Genomic DNA, 18,935 nt, shown 5'->3' with positions numbered 1-18,935 from the left:
GTTTACATACAATTCTCAACCAATTGCAGGTATTTGCCAAGCATCCGGATATAACCTTACATGATACTGATAATCTTGAGTGTTTTAATTTTCTTGACAGGTATACTCTATAACACAGAATCTAGCTATACTGACAAGTAGCAGAATAACTCATGACATTGTCTACGCCAATGGACTAGATCTCACAAGATTCATTGGGGGCACATCGAGTTTTAATTCGATATTTGCAATGCCTCTAAAATTTTCTTTATCCCTCAACTCCAATTTAATATTTCAAAAAAATAACTCCAAATTATTTGTTTTGTCCCTGATATATCCTTCGTTTGGATACCCAACCTTTCCATCGGTTGAATGTGAGGAAAACTGGTGACTCCATCTAAATTCCCCTTGGGTCATAAGTCATAAACTAATAAAGAAAGTTGTCTACTCAAACTGAAGCTTTGGTAATAAAGAAAGTTGTCTACTCAAACTGAAGCTTTGGTAGGGAAAGTTTAAGTTACAGACAATACTCTAAAGGGACGAAGTTGCCCAAATAACAAAAACTTTAGAGTTGAACAAAATTTAATTAACTTTTGGTCTTCTATACGAATTTGAAACGGGAATAGAAGAAAGGACGGAGAAGCTTAAGGAATTCTCAGCGAGGTTTGTCGTGGAAATTGTTTTCATCCTCATGATTTGCTGAGTAAAGGACTCATCAGCTGCCATTTCATCTGCCACAGTAGCAAAACCAATGTCAATAGTGCAGTAGCCAGAAGGGGTTTATTTAGATGTTTTTCTACTTCTTTTGGGAGTCGATTGTAACACCCCAGGTATTTTCTTACCTAGAATGCTACACACTACGCAACAAAAAACCACTAAGTCCTAAATTTATAAAGAATTTCGACAGAGTCTCCCCTGTAAATATGGACATCCACAACAGGAAGTTATAGATTAAACCAATAATAACATTATTCCCATAGTGCTATCCATCCATATAACCTATGGAAAGAAACTAATAGTTGTCTAAAAGATTATTACAAGACCAAACCAGGATATAGTTCAAGTGTCATTATGGACCTAAGTAATATAGTTTGTTAGTGTGCAGATAGATGTGTATATAAGGATGCTACTTCCCGCCCATGCATGCTTATCTCAATATGTACCTAAAACCAAATAAACACAAGAGTGAGTACGGAAATACTCAGCAAATACAATATAGAACTAGAAAACACAAATACACATCACTGGCAATAGAGCATGAACAGAAAGTTTTCTTTCTTTGATAAGAAACACATTTTCAAACACCAAATCAAAGAAAATAGTAGTTTCCATCCCGGATAGACATGTATTGAAATAGTAGTTTCCATCCTGGACAATTGTGAATACATCCTAGCATTTGCCGGCAAAGCCGAGTAAGCGTGATCAGCGCTTACCCACAGGAACATGAGTAAAAACCAGATAGCACATCCATGACTCACATGGAACATGAATAATTGAAACCGGAAACAAAGAACCAAATTGAAACCATATTGCACATCCATGGCAAGCATGGAACTTGAACTATTTAACCAAAACCTGAATCCGGAATATCGGAACAAGAATAACGTTGTAAACATAAGATAAACTTAAAATCTAAATACCATGAACAACAATCTGAACATATGCAATCCCATATCACACATAAATATAATGAAAATAAATAGGTAGAGCAAACATCCAAGAATCACACAATTAGTTCGTCATGCACTTGCCTTTAACCTTGACGGTAACCCGACATAATACTCTCCACATCGGATCTCTCCACACCTGTGGAGCAAAACTACGAATAAACCACTATATTCAACTAATGATATTTACAAGGGATATTTACTAAAATCGAAACCTAGAACATATAAACTTTTACCGATTGGTATTAAACAACCTATAACAGTTCCATTACTGTCTTAATGCGTAACTCGCAAACCGTCTAACGGAATCTGGCAAAAATTACAACTTCGGTCATCTAGACAAAATTGTCTACAATTTTCATGTTGCACGAAAAATCGGATTAAGCCTCTGTAGGTCTCAGATTAAGGAAAAAGAACTGTTGTCCTAGTTTTCGGACCCGATAAGCAGTGCAGTACTGTTTCTGTTATTTCTCCCAAACCGTTTATTGGAATCGAGTGAAACCAGCGGCGTTAGAAAGATATTGACGATGACTACAAACTTTATTTAGGACAACTAACCTGAATCCTGATGGTTTAATACCAGATTTAAAAATACAGTTCAGCCTATAGTCAATAACCTCAAAAATTGCACAAACGGCTATCGAATCAATTTCTATTTGAATCTTATACTTCTATGGAGTTAAAAAAAGTACCGTTGCAGCGAGAATACTAGAACTTGAGAACAAACCCACTAGTTATGAAATCACCGAAATCCCCAAAGTTGTGCTACCTTTTTCCTTCCCTTGTTCCTCTGGTTCAACTACTTCCTCTGCTGTCTGTGGCCTTCTCTCTGATCGCTGCAGCAGCAGCCAGCAGCAGACCATACAGCGGCAGCAGCAGCAAAGAAAGGTTAGCAGGGGGCAGCAGCAGCGGCAAACCAGATTGGTGGCAGCAGCAACTCTCCAAGGAGACGTGCGGATGGGGCGGCGAAGGACGACGATGGCTAAACCGCCGGCAGCGGCGGCGCCGGCGGTGGTAGGAACAGCAGCGGCGGCGGCAAAGCGCAGGAGGTGTGGCGGCTAGGGCTGCAGGAGCGATCCCCCTGTTTTTTTCTTTTCGTTTCGTTTTCTTTGGTTGATTATATAAAGAGACTAAAAAAGATCTAACGGCCCACATCTATTTAATCCTCGGGACTTCGTTCGGACTACGATTGCTATAAACTTATAGTCTATTTTGCACTACTCGGCGAGGTCTACGCATCCACGGTTCCTAATCGCTTATTCGATCAGCGGTTTAAAAGTTGAACTTTTGCGCATTTATTTTAAAATTTCCCGAAATACACTAATTCGAAACTCTGGGTATTACATCGATAGATTGTTCCACAGTAATAAGGGATAGGGTATATTAGATGCAACTTAGTACTTCAGTTGGTAGAAAAAAAATATTCCATTTTATTTTTCTTTTATTCTAACTATGTTGTTCTTCCCAGTATCTAAAAATTCTAACTATGTTGTTAGTTTTTTGTCCAGTGTTGATGATAGATTTCCAAAGATAACTTCGCAATTCAAGAATGATCTTACCCTGGATGTGTATCCACGTGATTACCTTCTTGAATATGAGGTAGCATGACAATGTGTTCATCAATTGGTATTCCCTTGTCACGTTACTTCTTACAACTTGACACTTCAAATTGAAACGTGAAACAATCATATGAAGCTAAAATAGTTTAGAGTCCAATCATGGATTTTATCCCCATATATATTGCGGGCCACATCATGCGCTACATAGATATAGGTGCTATTCATTCAATGGGTACCCATTAACCAACTTTAGTTAAATTGCATTTATTTGTACATCATGTTGTAATATTTTTTGTTTAATTGTATTCATAGAATAAGTCAGGCTCATCCCATGTACTAGATTAATGGCATTATATTATAATGTAGATAATTGTCTGATTATATACAAGAGATAAGAAACAATATGTATACATTAAATATATGATGATATCTCCAAAAGTAGATATACGGTTTCAGTAAAAAAAAGGTATAGTTTTAAGTTTCACCTTCAGTTGACAAATTTTAGTTCTTGTTTCATGAAGTGTCCCATTTTGCTCTAGGTAGCCAGATGCACCATGTAATCGATTGATAATCTCCATGAGAAGTGTAGTGGACAAGAGTTCTCAATCAACTGTCAGTTACAGTTTCAGTCATTCACTACCAGAAACTACAATGCCTCTGACGGCTAAAATCCGTCACGAGAAAGCAAAATACCATCAGGAAAATAGGTCCAGACATGTCACCGTCAGGAAAATACCGTCACAACTAGTTTGTCAGCGAAAAATTAATTTGCCTGACTTGTGTCCGTCAACGAAATTCACTTATCATGACGGTTCCAGTAAACATGTCAGGGAAATAAAATATTTCTGATAGTTTTACACCACGTCAGAAAAATTCGTCTAGTCCTAACGGCCAAATAAGAGCACATCATTAAAATATTAGCCCATCAGAGCTAGTCGAGTTTCTGGTAGTGATTCATGCTACTATGTTTTGAATATAGGCTTTTGTTAAATATTTCTATTGTAACTCTACCAATATATGTTCATCACACTTGTATGTTTGGAGCAGGGTAAGCAATATTGCTTTGGATTCCAAGATGCTGAAAAACAGGATGATGGTTTTAAGGATATGTTCCTTTTGGGAGGTTTGCATTGCTCCCCAAAAGAAAATTCCTTGTTCAAATTTATTTTCTTTTGTGGTAAAGCCATTACCTTGTTTTATTTCAGACATGGTCATCTCAAATAAGTTAGTCGTCTATGACATGGAAAAGAAAGTCATTGGCTGGACGGAGTACAACTGTAAGATTCAACTCATTCAAATTTGCTCAATGAAGTGTTATATAATCCGTACTAACTAGAAGTCATTGGCTAGGAGTAAGGAGTAGTTATTGGACATTGAAATAGCTGTACCACTGCATTCCGGCTGTGCTAGCCATGGCATTGATAGTTTTATGGCTACAATTTAGGTGGTGAATGAGATTACGAGGGTTGTACAAGTGTCGAACTGAGGAAGAGGCCCTAGCACCCTAGAACACCGAGGCACCAGCCCTGTGCGAGGATATGGGAAAGAATGGAGAGAAGATTCTGTTCATTCCCTTGGTTATCTTCCGATAGTCCATCCCCTTTTATAGGGTGGAGTTACATCCAAATTATGGACTAATTAATAGCAAATTACCAACTAAGGATAACAGACTGAAAGGAAACGTAAGCTGGTTGTGACGGCTATGCCATTGGTGGCTGGTGCACCCCGTGCGTCATTGGATCGCAGCTTGTGACAGTGGTAAGTAATTCTAAACTTGCAAGCGCTTGAGCAGATGCTAGCAAGCAGATAAAGGCGGTACACCACCTTGTTGATGATGCATGTTGCTTCATAAGGGCCAAAGTAGCGTGGATGTAGTATGGAATGAGACAATAGATCACCCTAAGTATCATAGACATGCCCAAAACCTTCGGCAATCCCTCCATGCGTGCCTGTGTCGGCACATCTAATGGGCACAGGAGGCCTGCTAGGTGGACATGCTCTATCTTGTTGCATTGGCACACCATGCTACAACAAATGAAATCCCGGATAGCTTCATGAGCTCCTGGGGTGTGGAAGTCGGCATGGAAATATTGCAGCATCGGGAGCAGCGGCTATGTCACTGGGAGGTAGATGCAACACTAAAACAGAACCAAGCCATCAATCACTGACCACGGTGCTTTACACTAACCGGCTTACACCTCATCACAGAGTGAGACTAGGCTTGGATCAGCATCGACCGGTGCAGAAGATCATCAAGTAATGCAAGGCTAGGGATAGAGAGGGCAGCCAGCATGCTCTGTGCGTCCCCATCATGGTGAGATAGCACGTCTGCTGTAGTGGCATGTCGGTGGTAACTTGTAGCGACCCGCGGCATGTCGGTGGTAACTTGTAGCGACCCGCCTCTCCGAAGCCAGACCCGCTTACATCTGGCAGCTTTCATAGGCCATAGACTGCCCTCACAGACAAACACAAGTCTTTTCTACATACTCTGTCCTCACCCGTGTGCACCCGGGAAGAATTTCCCGGTCGGTCACCCATTCGGTCAGCCATCTCGAAATTGCTCCAGGCCAAGCACGCTTAACCTCAGAGTTCTTTCGAGATCGGCTTCCGGAAAATAAGTTATAACTTGTTGGTATGAGTATTCTATTAATCCTATTAAGCCCTGGGCTAGGATGTTACATCCTCACCCCCTTAAGAGAGATCAACGTCCCCGTCAATCAACCCCAGGCCAGGAATGTCCCCCGACGTCCCCGTCGATCAACCCCAGGCTAGGAACATCCCCTCTTGGCCATGTCCGTGTGTCCAGTGCCAGCGCATGTGCCATGTTGTGTGACCACTCCGGGTCCACACCAGCCATGCACACTATGCCTGCGCAACTTCGACCACACGCGCCCATGAAACCGCGAAAGTCGGCTCTCATAGGCCATAGACTGCCCTCACAGAGGGGGCACAAGTCTTTTCTGCATACTTTGTCCTCACTCGTGTGCACCCGGGAAATTGCTCCAGACCAAGCACGCTTAACCTCAGAGTTCTTTCGAGATCGGCTTCTGGAAAAGAAGTTACAACTTGTTGGTATGAGTATTCTATTAATCCTATTAAGCCCGAGGCTGGGATGTTACATAACCCACATGGTTCGTGAAACAAATCATCAAATCCAGATTGCCCACTCCCACGATGCGCACTGCCATGCCACCGGTCATTGAGCCACACCAATGCACATGGCAGGTGCAGTGCCAAAACTCCATAGTGGGATTGCTGATGTCCGTTCCGATGGGGCCAAGCATCTTGAACCATGTGACATCGTGGTCCAAGTTGAAACCACCGAGGGGAAGGGCGTAGTAGTCAATTGTGAACTCTCTCCCAGTTGATCATATGAACTTGGCCACCCAAACCAATTGTCTTGGTTTGCAGTGTTGACTCATATGCATGAGCGGATGGGCTGCACATGCATCCTGAGTCAAGCCGCGGCCTCGGTGGACAAGAGGCAGTTTGTCAAACAAGAATCCACCAAGGATTGTCACGTGGCGTCACACATTCGGAGCTCAAGCAGCATGCTTTTCCCATGTGGAGCAGTGAGTCACCACTTTGCTTGCTTTGCTCTGCTTTGGACCGAGTTTAGGCTGATGTTGTAGCTTGAGTTTGGAAAGAGTGGAGTGTACATATGGTAAAAATAGACGAACTATAAGTAAATGTCTTATGTTAGTCACGGCAGTGGTCCCTGTCACAGTGCTGTTGATTCCTCGGCCGTGGCTTGGCCGTCGACCATTGTTGCACCGGTAATTGATAGTGCTGGCTTGCTCACCGATCATGATGCGGATGAAGTCATTGACGTGCACAGTTGGTGGTTGTCCAGGATAGTGTGCCCTGCTTGAACATGCGGGCCAGGCTGATGGTCTCCCCCAGATTGTCTGGCTTTTGAAGCCAAACGGCAAGACCAATAATGAAGATATGTTGCTATTAGTCCAAGGCAAAATAGTGGCGCACTGCTTCCAAGAAGCATGGACAGGATGTTTCGCCCTCCTCTTCCTTGAGGTGTATGTTCCAGCACCATTGCCAGCCAGTCATGGTGTGTCCACCTCTACGACCTTCTTCTTGTGGAGGAACTGCTCACATCGCTTTAACAGGGGTAGCAGATCCTCTTTTCTGTCGAAGTCCAAGAACACTAACTTGTTGTACTGCGTAACACGGCTGCTACTAGTGATTTGATCTTGCTTTGGAACCAGCGGGACCTCCACAGTCCCACTACCCGAGTCTTGCTTCTCAATACGTGGAAGGTGGATATCTGGCAGTATCCTATTGATGGTAGACAGCTACCCCAGGACATCATCCATCTTGATGTACGGAAGGTGGAGATCGTGGATGTCTAGTATCCGAATGATGGTGGACAGCTACCGTAGGACTTCATCCATCTTAACAAAGAGGGCCACTGTGACTTCAATTGTCAATGTCGACATGGTGGCAGCGAAAGAGTGTTGTTAAACCAATATTTTATGCCTTGAATTTAGGTGGTGAACGAGGATGCGAAGGTTGTATGACTGTTGAACGGTAGACTGTCCCTAGCGCCCTAGGATGCTAAAGCACTAGCTGTGAGTGACGAGCAGGGATCATTGTTGTTATTCCTTCTTTCTCATCCAATAGGACATCAAATTATAATCTAGTCAATAGGAAATTACCAACTAGCGATCAGAAACTAAAAGGAAACTTACAACTGCTATGACAGTTGTGCTACTGGTGCGCCCAGTGTTTCCTTGGATCGCTGCTTGCAATGGTGGAAAGTAAAAGAACTCGACCGGTGGGGGAAGGATCTTCATTATGGCTTTTCAAGCTAAGACAAAACTTCAGTCAAAAGTAGCCAAGAAAGGCCACCAACCTAGGTCCCTTGACTCACGGATCCATCCCACATGGTTGAGGCCTTAAGCTATACATTAGAACCCCTACTTCGTATACGATGGCCGTCCACCATATATAGGTCATTCTTAACACGTATTTCGATCAAGGGGCCAGTGAGTGACCTTTTTTTAATGCAACTCTGAAAATTCACACCGAGTCGAACCTAGGAGCTAGTATGTGCTACTAGAGCGTATAGCACTAGGCTACAGACCCATTCGCCCGTGCATGAGCCTTTTGGGGCTTTACCATCATAGGTTGCTGCTCCTAGCGTGCCACCAAACAACAAAGAGAAAATCAATGTAACTCTAAAGATTATAAAAAGGGTTGTCTAGATCCCTTGGATGGCAATCCTATAGTTCTAATCACTCCCACTATTAATTATTCAAAATAAAGTCTCTTTCTTATAGATAAAAAGGTTAAACAACAAATTACACAGAGCTAAACATGAAAAACATTTTCAGATCCTAAAAATTACAAGATTATATGTAGAAGTATTTAAACTTGCAAAATTAGAAAATTAGCAAGTATATTTTAGATTTTTGAAACATATGTAGTATGACTTGCAAATAAACAACTGATCAAATAAAAAGATTTTTATTTCCTTTATAAGAACAGAAAATTTAATTTCCTTTATCTGAAACATTTTTCCTTCAATAGAAAACACAGAAGTTCATGATATAGTAGTTCCCATCCTAGACAAATTGAATTAGAAAAAAAAAATAGTTTCTATGTGCAATACACATTAATTGAAATAGTAGATTCTATGGTGAACAATCAGTTACATCAGTTAAGAACATAAAATATATATAGCGAATTAAACTGAGTAAAATTGCCCAACAATCACGCATAGAACAAGTTCATCACACAATTGTGTAAAAGATGGTAATAACTTAAGGTCTCATCAGTGTCAATGTTTTCATTGACAATAATAAAAGGGGTGGCGCACAAGACCTAAAAGTGGATGGAAGCAGAATAAAAGGATTTATACAGGTTTCGACCATTTTGGTGAGAGATAATAACTTGCTCCTATTTTGGTGGGTTATATTCTTCCGGATATATTGATCTTGGTGTTTTTTGTGTTTTCTCATGCCCTTGGGGGACTACCTGCCTGCCTTATATAGGTTGGGGGCAGGGTTACAAAGAGAGAAACCTAGACAAACACGGCTTTAGTTTCCTAAGCCGTGTGGGTATCTAGTACCCATAGGCTTCACAGTAGCCTCTATGTCATTCACAGTCGAGTTGCGGTCTTCCTCATGGTTCATAGCCAACGCCAAGTGCTTCAGCTTTGCTACAAATTATTTCCATGTGCTTCCTTCATGAGTCCTAATTTTTAATATCATGCAAAGAGGCTGTGGTGGGCTCTGAGAAAGATGAATGGGTGCATAAATAGATGCTCCTATTTGGTGTAGCACCCGACTTTATGCTTAGTTGGGAAAAAACTAAACATAGAGTCAAGTATGACTATATCCGAATATTGAAATTGTTCGGTGCACCGAATAGATGCATCTAATAGGTGTAGCCCCCGACTCTATTTTGGGAACAACTAAACATAGAGTCAATAACAATTATTCCTTATAGCCGAGTAGGTATCCTTCATGTAGCAACCATCCGAGTGCTTCTGCCTGAGTATTATGAGCCCAAGTAGTGTCGTTCTAAGTGAAAAATATTTGCATAGCTCGAAGCCCGATGCATAGTAGACTGGTTTCCTCAAACAATACCTGCATCCCAAGTTTATGGTGACCAGCTGCCGGCTCTTTTTAAGAGCGTGTTGTTGATACCAGAGAAAATCATTACGCCTAGTTTCAACCATTTTATAACAACATCAGGTGGATCACAATTTATGTATCTGTAAGGTTTGGCGAAAATAAAACATGCATTACGATTTTAACGGAACCAGCGATAGGCCCAATGGGCGTGCTGCCAAGTTTACCAACGACATTTTAATTTAGCCCACTACCGATCCTAGCTAGAGGCCTAAGCCTGTTACGCCTAGCCTATCCTCTTGTAAATCTTCCTATCCTCTACTCCCGATTAACAAATTTCTCAAGTGACGTAGGCCAAGTCATCTAAATAGCTTCTGATCCAAGTGGTTTATCCCTCATTGGGCGTACCGAAGTAGAGGTGGTACCTGAGTCCCGACTGGCACAAGTACTCAGCTGGTGTCCCTCGTAGGGGATATCGACTGATCCATTCCTAGAGCGTAGGAGATATGCTCGTGGCTAATAATCTCTCTTAATGAGTATCTGGATGTGGACCCTGCAGTATAAACATATAGGATGAGTAGTATATGATATCCAAAACAATTACTCAAATAAAATTTAAGTCAATATGTGTTCCTTATATTGATGATTTTAATTCCCTCAAGTAGTTGACTCCTTGCGTTTAAACACTCTGCACGACATTGAGCAAAGCTTCACAAAGCAGAGAACAAATTGTTTTATCTTTATGCTTTTATTTTTATTCCAAGTAGTACTTAGCAACTTACACTATACACTCTACCTGACTAGCCCCCGAGTGTGAGGATTTGGCACAAGTAAACTATCCTATATACACCAAACAAAGACATCGGGAAATAGTGCTTCACTACTTTTTCTACTCGGATTTATTCACAAGCAGTCAAGATAAACATTATAAAAAGTTTGTGAAAAGCATGATATAATATATGTAGCCCCCGACTCACTACACACTGGGGAACCAATTGATGTAGTGAGGTAGAAGAAAAAGAAAATATCATATAAATAATGACATAACTTTTCGGTATTCTTTGGGTTGGGAACATGGGTACCGTTGTTGCATTTTAGATTATGAGCCCCTGGGTGCATCAACTATCCTTCTTTCACAACTGGTTCTCTTGCACAGCCATGATGACATCAGCAAAAGAAGCATATGAATTGGCCATCTTGAAGAGCTTCTTGATAGTAGTCAGCGGTTTCCGAGTAAACTTCGCGATGAAGGGCCCATCCTTAACTCCCATCTGGAAGGCAATGATGACAATTTCATCCTTGATCTCTGAGATTTTGTTTTTTGCTTTTAAAAAGCGCTTGATCTCCTCCCAAAGAGTCTCATTCCTCCACGGTTGGCTCTGGTATAAATCGTATTGTGTTCCAGGTCTCTTGAAGCTACCTTGAAAGTTGGAAATGAAACACTCTATCCCTAGGAATCAATAGATCCCTATAGAAGCCCTGAAAGCCAGTTCCTAGTTGATTCTACCAAAGCAACAGGAACATAATTCCCCATGACCTTATTGCCTCCCTTAGCTATTCTAATTGCAAGAGCGTACACCTTGAACCAATATTGTAGATTTTTTTGCCATCGTACTTGTCAATTTCAATCTGCTTGAACCAAGCTGGCTAGTTCACTCGGTGTAGATCAGATGTAAAAGTCAGGATTCCTTTGTCGAAGTCATCGATGCCAGTTGGGGACCTGTTCCGACGAGGGGATATTCAGCATTGTTCGCACTCTTCGTGTTCACGATGTCTTGCTTTAAATGTGCGTGATAGATCATAGTTGATATTGTTGCTCACGTCCTTGAGATAATGACTCTTGTTGCCATCTTCTTCATGTTCCAGTATCGATGACGTTGGTTGTGTTGCTCCTCCCCCAGTCGACGTTGATTGTCCTCAGAAGGATGCACACTATCCTGATATCCATCTCCTTGGTTGGCTTGAGACAAACGATGAGGGAGATCAGATATCTTTTCTTTAGTCTGATGTCTCACACCTGGAGACTTGGAATAAGCTGCCTCTGATGTGACTCCCATCGTGTGACTTCTTCTCTCGTTCTGTTGGACTTCCACCATTATAACCATATCCTTCATTCTCTGAATAGTCGAAGGCACAGCGTGGTCGGGCAACATGTTAAGAACCATATCTAGAAGAGTTAACTTAGTGACAATGTAGTGCTGAGGAGTAATAAAGACGTTGTGATCATTCAAATTTTGTCTTAATAATAGCTTGTTGGGTCTTGCGTGTACTCACGCAGCGTTCCTAGTTGTGTGTCTCCCGAACAGCTTTGCGTTGGTTTTCCTCCTCTTGCAACTTGTATCATTGCTATTCATCCTGATGTTGATGTTCCTTAGAGAGCCTCCTCGTCAACTTCTCTTGTGGCCATAAAGACATCACAAGGATGAGAATAGCTTTTGGTACTACTATCCGAGTCATCGAACTGGATCGATTGGTAGAAGACTCCAACCACCCTAGACCCGAACCCGAGTGCCTTGAAGGCATATATAAGTCGAACTACAGAGCGTAGAGACGAGTTTGACTTGAACTCACATATCATATATAAAACTTGGTGCTTCAGAAGTTTGGGGTAGACCTCAGTGGCATTCAGGAGACCTAGACTGCCGTTCCCTCCGACTGGTTTGAATCCAAGTCGGAGAGGGTGAGCCTGTTGAAGTTGTCGATGAGAAAGTCGTAGTTGCCAAAGCAAAACACCTGCTTTGGAGTAAAGAAGAAGTTGATTCCATCGCACTTGTCGATAAGAAACTGGGTGCAACCCCTACTTGACGCGCCAACCGTCGATGTTTTTATCGGTAATAATAGAAGTGAATGGATGTGGAAGATAAGGAATTATACAGGTTCCACACCCCTCGATGAGAGGTAATACCCTATTCCTATTTTGGTGGATTATATTACGTTCGGTGTATTAATCTTGGTGTTTGTGTGTTTTCTCCTACACTTGAGGGCTCCATGCCCGCCTTATATGTCAGTGTACACTCGCAGAGGCAGATTGGCTTGGAGAACTAAAATGATTGTCCACACGAGAGAGGAAAAGGCATGGGGAGAGAACATTGTTGGCTCAGCATCACAGCTGCCCTGTTTCTCACCTTGACACCGTATCTGCATCATTGCTGGGCCAGTTGTTGCATCTAGGCTTAGATAAGACTTGTCGGCTGAGCTCTTCGCTAGACCTGCGCCACCTCTATCAAGCGTGACACACTGTCACCAAGTGTATCACCTGATCTGTGCTATCACCAGCATCGTCCTTCAGCCGAGCAGCCCTCGCCAACATGGAGCTTGTCGGCACGTGCCGCACAAAATCCTTGTCTTCATGGAGGGCTGTACATGATTCGTGTTACCTGAAGCACTTCCATCGTGGGAGGGGATGGCTGGAGTAGGGATGGTGGTAGTGGATAATGATTATAGAAGAGCCTGGGAGTAAAGTATGATGGCAGCATTGGTGGAGCATGGACGTAGATGGCGATAGCAATGGCGGTGGTGATTTGGGACTAGAGGAGGATGGCGACGGTCTTGACATGTGAGAGTAGATGGGGATGTAGGGTTACGGGTCAACATAGAGGAAGTAGTCGATCTCAGCAACTCAATAATATCTTCTTCGTCCGAACATCTCCTCATGCTCCCACACCAATCAGCGCCACAACATTGCTGACTATTGGTATCCACATGTCTAGGGTTGGAACGCCGTGCGCGAACACATACGCGTGTGGCTAGTGTTTGACTCATGAGTGTAGGGTTGGCGAGAGTTTCTCGAGGTGGTTCATATACTTGCATTTCTCATTTGCCCCCTCACGCCTCACCCCAGAAAACATATAACTTCTAATTGGACCTCCAAGGCCTGTTAGGAAGCCTACCCGGATCAGTATCCAAATTAAGCCACTATTTTTTTAGATAATAAATTAAGCCACTATTGGATCTATATCCAATCAAGTCATTTCAATCCATTAAGTGTGTGACCCCATAGGTTCATATATTTGGTTGCAACCCAAAAAAGGATTTCTATTAAGTCCATGTGTGAACGGTATCTTAGGACGCATTGACCAACTGAGTGTTCATAAAGATTATATCTGCTAGACCTGTAGTGTATATGAGTACTAACCTGTTTGCCTCGCGATACTGACTAAGCACAATGAGAGATTTTGTGCCATTCTTTCAATAACTTAATCATTAACTCAATCCAGTATTAGATTACTTAACTTATGACTGACACATCAGTCATCTTGGCATGGCCATGCACTTCCATATTCTACTATATCGAGGGACCAAAGATATCTCTCATATTAACAAGGTGGTCAATCCCATCTTGTTTATTCACATCTCATTACATGTATAATAACAGACATAGGGGCTTCCTTTACAACTATCAAGCTACATAGTAGCATTTAGCAGCTTTAAAGTAAGCCACTACACTTGTTAGGAATCATGATAAGCTCAGTAACAAGGATTCTACACCAAAATAACTTGAGACCAATTGATGCAACATCATAATCCTTCCAGTGTCTCAGGGAAGGTCTATCCAACAATATATTCTCCAACACGTATCCACATCATTAACTTGGTCGGCGGTGCTTGGGAGAAGATGGGGACGGCGATGGTGTCAGTGGGTAGGAGGATTGGGGATCAGGGCTTCAATGTACACTGAGCGGAGTAATTGTGTGACGTAGAGATGAGGGTGGGCAAAATGAGATGCTTTTGACAATGGCTAGTGGGACAAGGTTAGCGAAATGGTACGTATGTGATAGTACTTGGTGCCATGAGGGACCAAAGTTTATAGAAACACTTTTAGTCAATAAAGAGACTAAAAGGGCCAAATAGTTAAGAGTTGAAATGCAAAATTACTAGGGGTACCCTCCACTATAGATGAAATGACTCATGCAATAGTCTGGGTACCCTCCACTATAGATGAAATGACTCATGCAATAGTCACATCTACAGTTCTACGAGGCATGTTCTTTCTCCCCTAGAGGCCACTCCTCCGTTGTAAATGTCCTAAGAGAGAAACTAATATTTTCTATCAGTCATGTAAAGAGTTCCAAAAATGAATTGCTACCACATTTTGGATCCTGTCAGTTTCAGTGGTAACTTTTAAATCACATACCGAATAAAAAGAAACCAGTTCCTATTAGAAATATATCATCAATGAAAGGACAACTGCTTTTTAGAATACAAAACTTAATTCTCTGTGAATAAATACCAGATTTGGAAGTAGTACTATTGCATATCGGAAAAATAAATTTGATGACCTAGCTAGCAACCAATATCAATTCCTATTTTAACATTTACCCATGAATTTGTGATCAAACTGGAGAATAAAAAGAAATCTCAAATTTTGTTCTTCCTCTTGTCCTTATGTTCTCAATCCTACTCCTTCCCTGGCCTTCCGCTGTCCTATGCTAGCAAAAACAGCAACAGATGCACATGCACAACAGTGGCACAGAAATAGCTTGCTTTTGCGGTGGTGCAGGTGACAACAACGAGTGGGCCTAGTTGATGGCATTGAAAGCACAGCCACGCAACGGCAGACCTGCTGCATCTCATTGCTTGGCATCATCATCCAAGCCTAGCCTGATTTTTTAGCACCCGGGAGGTCTTTTCGCTAATGTGAGAGGCATCGGCAACCTAAACCACGGTTCAAGCACCAGCTCACGACAGGACTTGATCATACCTGGACCTACTTCATTTTCGACTCCTATAGGTTAGGTTACCGATTTTCCTCCGAGACGAATCAGACAATAACTCTAGGTGAGGGACTTAGGCCTATCAACGGCATTCTGGACCAGCCTTTCTAAAGAGGAAAAGGCATAACCAGAAGAATTGTGAGAAATCAGTCAATTTATTAAGTTCAGGCATTTCGATTTGGATTTCAAATAAAACCCTCAAGACAGAAAAAGAACCCCCCCTCCGCCTATATTATGAAATCATAGATTTTCTTCTAGGAAAAAAAAGACTCCCTTTTCTTCCTATTGATCTTGACGTCGGCATGCTCCCCTGTCCTTCCACCCTTCTCGGCAGGAGGGATCATAGCAGGTGTGTGTGTGTGTGTGTAAACTAGGGCTTCATGGTGCCCGGGCACCAAGTTTCAAATTGAGTTTATAATTAAGTTAATTGAGTATGAAATTTTTTTAAAATGTTTAGGTATGAACATTAACTTATTAACTTATTTAGTTCAAACAAGTTTGAACTGAATTTGAACATCTTTTTGTTAGATTTTAATTCTAGGTATATAGCATCAAAACATATAATTAGTTAGGTATGTACACTACAACAAAACAACCGAACGGAGACATTTTATTTATAAGATAGAGACGTTTTATTTCGTCTCCCACAGATAACTGACACGCTTTTATAAAGCGTCGTAGGATCGTCTTTATTTACACCGTCTCAAAATTATGGAGACGCTTTTTAAAGCATACCTATATTATTTCAGACGTTGCTAGAGACGTGTAAATTGCATCTCTACAAAATATAGAGACGCTTTTATATAGGCACGCACATCTTAATATATTTGATATTAATGTTTTCATCTGGGCTCAAACACAGCACCTGCAGGTTGCAAAGTTCATGCACTAACCAAGTCATTAACGTGAACAATCTTGAAGGTAAATAGATAGTTTTTTTTATATTGCAACTATGCAAACAAGCGTCCCCTAGCAGATACTCTTATTTTTTATAATGGTATTTGATGATGACGATTAGTAACAGTGTGTTTATTTTCTTCTTTCTCTATATAAATAATTATATATTATCTAATAACGATGACACGGATATAATAAAAACGTCTCAAAACTCATTTCTACACATGAGACGTTCCAAAACGTCTCAATATTCCTCTCTAAATGATTTAATTTTGTGCTAACCTGTAAAGCGTCTTAAACTATGTCCTCAACTAATAAAGCGTCTCAAACATCGTCCCTATTTCAATTTTACTTATAAAAGAGAGACCACTAATAGAATGACTTAAGTGAAACGTCTTAAAACAATGGTTTTGTTGTAGTGGTAATAATGGAATGTGAAATAAAGTTAAATTTGAGTTGTTTTGTTGCTAGGTATAGGTATGAATCAAATTCTTATGTCTGGGTATATACTCACAATTTGAAAATTTCGAAAACTTTTGAGTGTTGTGTATTTCATACCTTGGTGCCCCAAATGGGTGTCCTATATATTACAACAACAACACTCCTCTCTTAACTTTCAACTAAACTCGAAATCTAATCTAAACAGCCTATTTTTTCTCTCAACTAGTCTATCGTAAAATCGATACCGGAAGGCCTCAACCCCTCTTATATTTATACCTAGAGGTCGTTGTCCAAAAGTCACGAATCCAACTTGTATAAACAGTCCTAATTCCATAGGAAACCTTCACATATATAAGTATCCAACTTATCTCATTACAATTCAAACTCCAATCTTTCCAAATTTGACCCTTCAAATTTGACTTTGCATCACATACACACACAATTTCACTTGTATGCCGCATGAAATCTTCATCAACCACACACATTGTTATTTAGCCTAAGCGTGTCGCATGATCTCCTCATCGTCCGGACATCAACTTCTCACAACTTGACTCGTGATCCATCATCGGCAACACCCTCCCGAGGCATCAAGACACACCTACACATGAATCAAACAATAAATCACATCTGAGCACATGTTCTTTCACAACTTGACTCAAAATTAGCACACAATAATATTATATATGTGTAGTAATCATCTAAAAGTCATAAACACAAAATAGTTATGAGTATCCAAATAAACTATTCGAAAGAGACTCCAACACAGAGCTAGCTGGTTAGACCGTCGGGGCAGCTGGTCTGACCGCATACTACAATTAAGCCGGTCTGACCAGCCAACAACACTCGGTCTGACCGGTGCCACGCAGTCAGCACCACTTCACCAATAAACCGCCAAATATATATCAAAACCAATTAGCTCACAAGTAAATTGTGCATCATAAAATAATAATTAAAACACTTTGATTTCACTTATTTGCCTTTAAATTGTACCCTATCTTCTATGAAATCGATTTAATCTCCAATGACCTGCATAGAAATCACTTATTGCTCACACGAGACATGACATGTCCTTTGGTGGTTTGCTCCAAAATTAGGTGTTCCTTCCACAAAATGTAATTATCTCATCAGAATCAGCTCACATAACGAGTTGTTACTACCACAATCACCAATGCCACCACCATCACTGCTGTCGCCGGAACCGCGCTGCCGCCGCTGCCATTGTCGCAACCACCACCGCTGTTCGCACTCCATTCTTAGGAGATATGGATTAGTGGTCATCCAAAAGAGTGAAGGCATGCATGGCTGGGAAGTTGGGCGGGAGGGGGAAACCTGGGCCGTCAATCACATAGGCTTGTATTTGCTTCTTAATCTTTACTAGTGTACCGCTTATCTTTTTTTTTTGCGGGGAAGTGTACCGCTTATCTATATATGTTTTAGATCATAGTAGTATTTAATGGCTTATTAACTAATTTAATTTGTGTGTAATTGACTTGTTTCTTTCTTTCTAGGTTCCTCTAGCATTAAAATTAAGGACGAAAAGACGGGGGCAACATACACTGTTCAAGCAGATAACATTTCTTCGGGATGGACAATTCAGTGGCAGATGCCCCTGGTTCTGTTGTTGGTAACAAAGGTGTCAAACTATCTACTTTCTAAACTATGTATGGTGTACAACATAAACTCTGTTTTGACCCAATTATTAGGATTATGACTCCTTTACTCATAAGATATGTATTTGATTTGCATAAATTATACTTCTACTATATCTGTCTTGCTATGGAATAATAATGAATTTTCATATTCCCGCAAAACAAATAATGAATATTCATATGGAATTCTCATATATTCCTCTAGTTTTCCTATGCAATTAAACATTAGTGTGTTCCGTCCATTGGCTTGAGTCCATTCGATGTCTCCGGAGACATCGCCAGGTGTACATATGCACCAGAACTTCATTTCATTTATCCAATGGCCATGTGTACACACGCTATACCATGATAAATATGTAACATGAACAGTATCGTTGTATAGAAGGGAAGCATAAAAATGTGTGGTAGCGGAATTATTGTTGCATGACTCTATTCA

General features: G+C 41.1%; 1 protein-coding gene across 4 annotated transcripts in view; it reads left to right on the top strand.

Annotated features, from left to right (window-relative positions):
• Positions 1–18,651, top strand: part of LOC127769733 (aspartic proteinase 39-like) — a 62,703-nt gene extending 44,052 nt beyond the window's left edge. For all 4 annotated transcript variants that reach the window (XM_052295358.1, XM_052295359.1, XM_052295355.1 and 1 more), the window contains one exon: positions 18,359–18,651. In XM_052295358.1, coding sequence (XP_052151318.1) covers positions 18,359–18,561 — 203 coding nt within the window. In that variant the 3' untranslated portion in view covers positions 18,562–18,651. The remainder of the gene's footprint in view (positions 1–18,358) is intronic.
• Positions 18,652–18,935: the final 284 nt, after the last annotated feature.

The sequence above is a fragment of the Oryza glaberrima genome, chromosome 4 (genome assembly GCF_000147395.1).
Source record: "Oryza glaberrima chromosome 4, OglaRS2, whole genome shotgun sequence".
Lineage (NCBI taxonomy): Eukaryota > Viridiplantae > Streptophyta > Magnoliopsida > Poales > Poaceae > Oryza > Oryza glaberrima.
The sequence above is the reverse complement of the archived record's forward strand: the minus strand, read 5'-3'. Positions and strand labels throughout refer to the sequence as shown.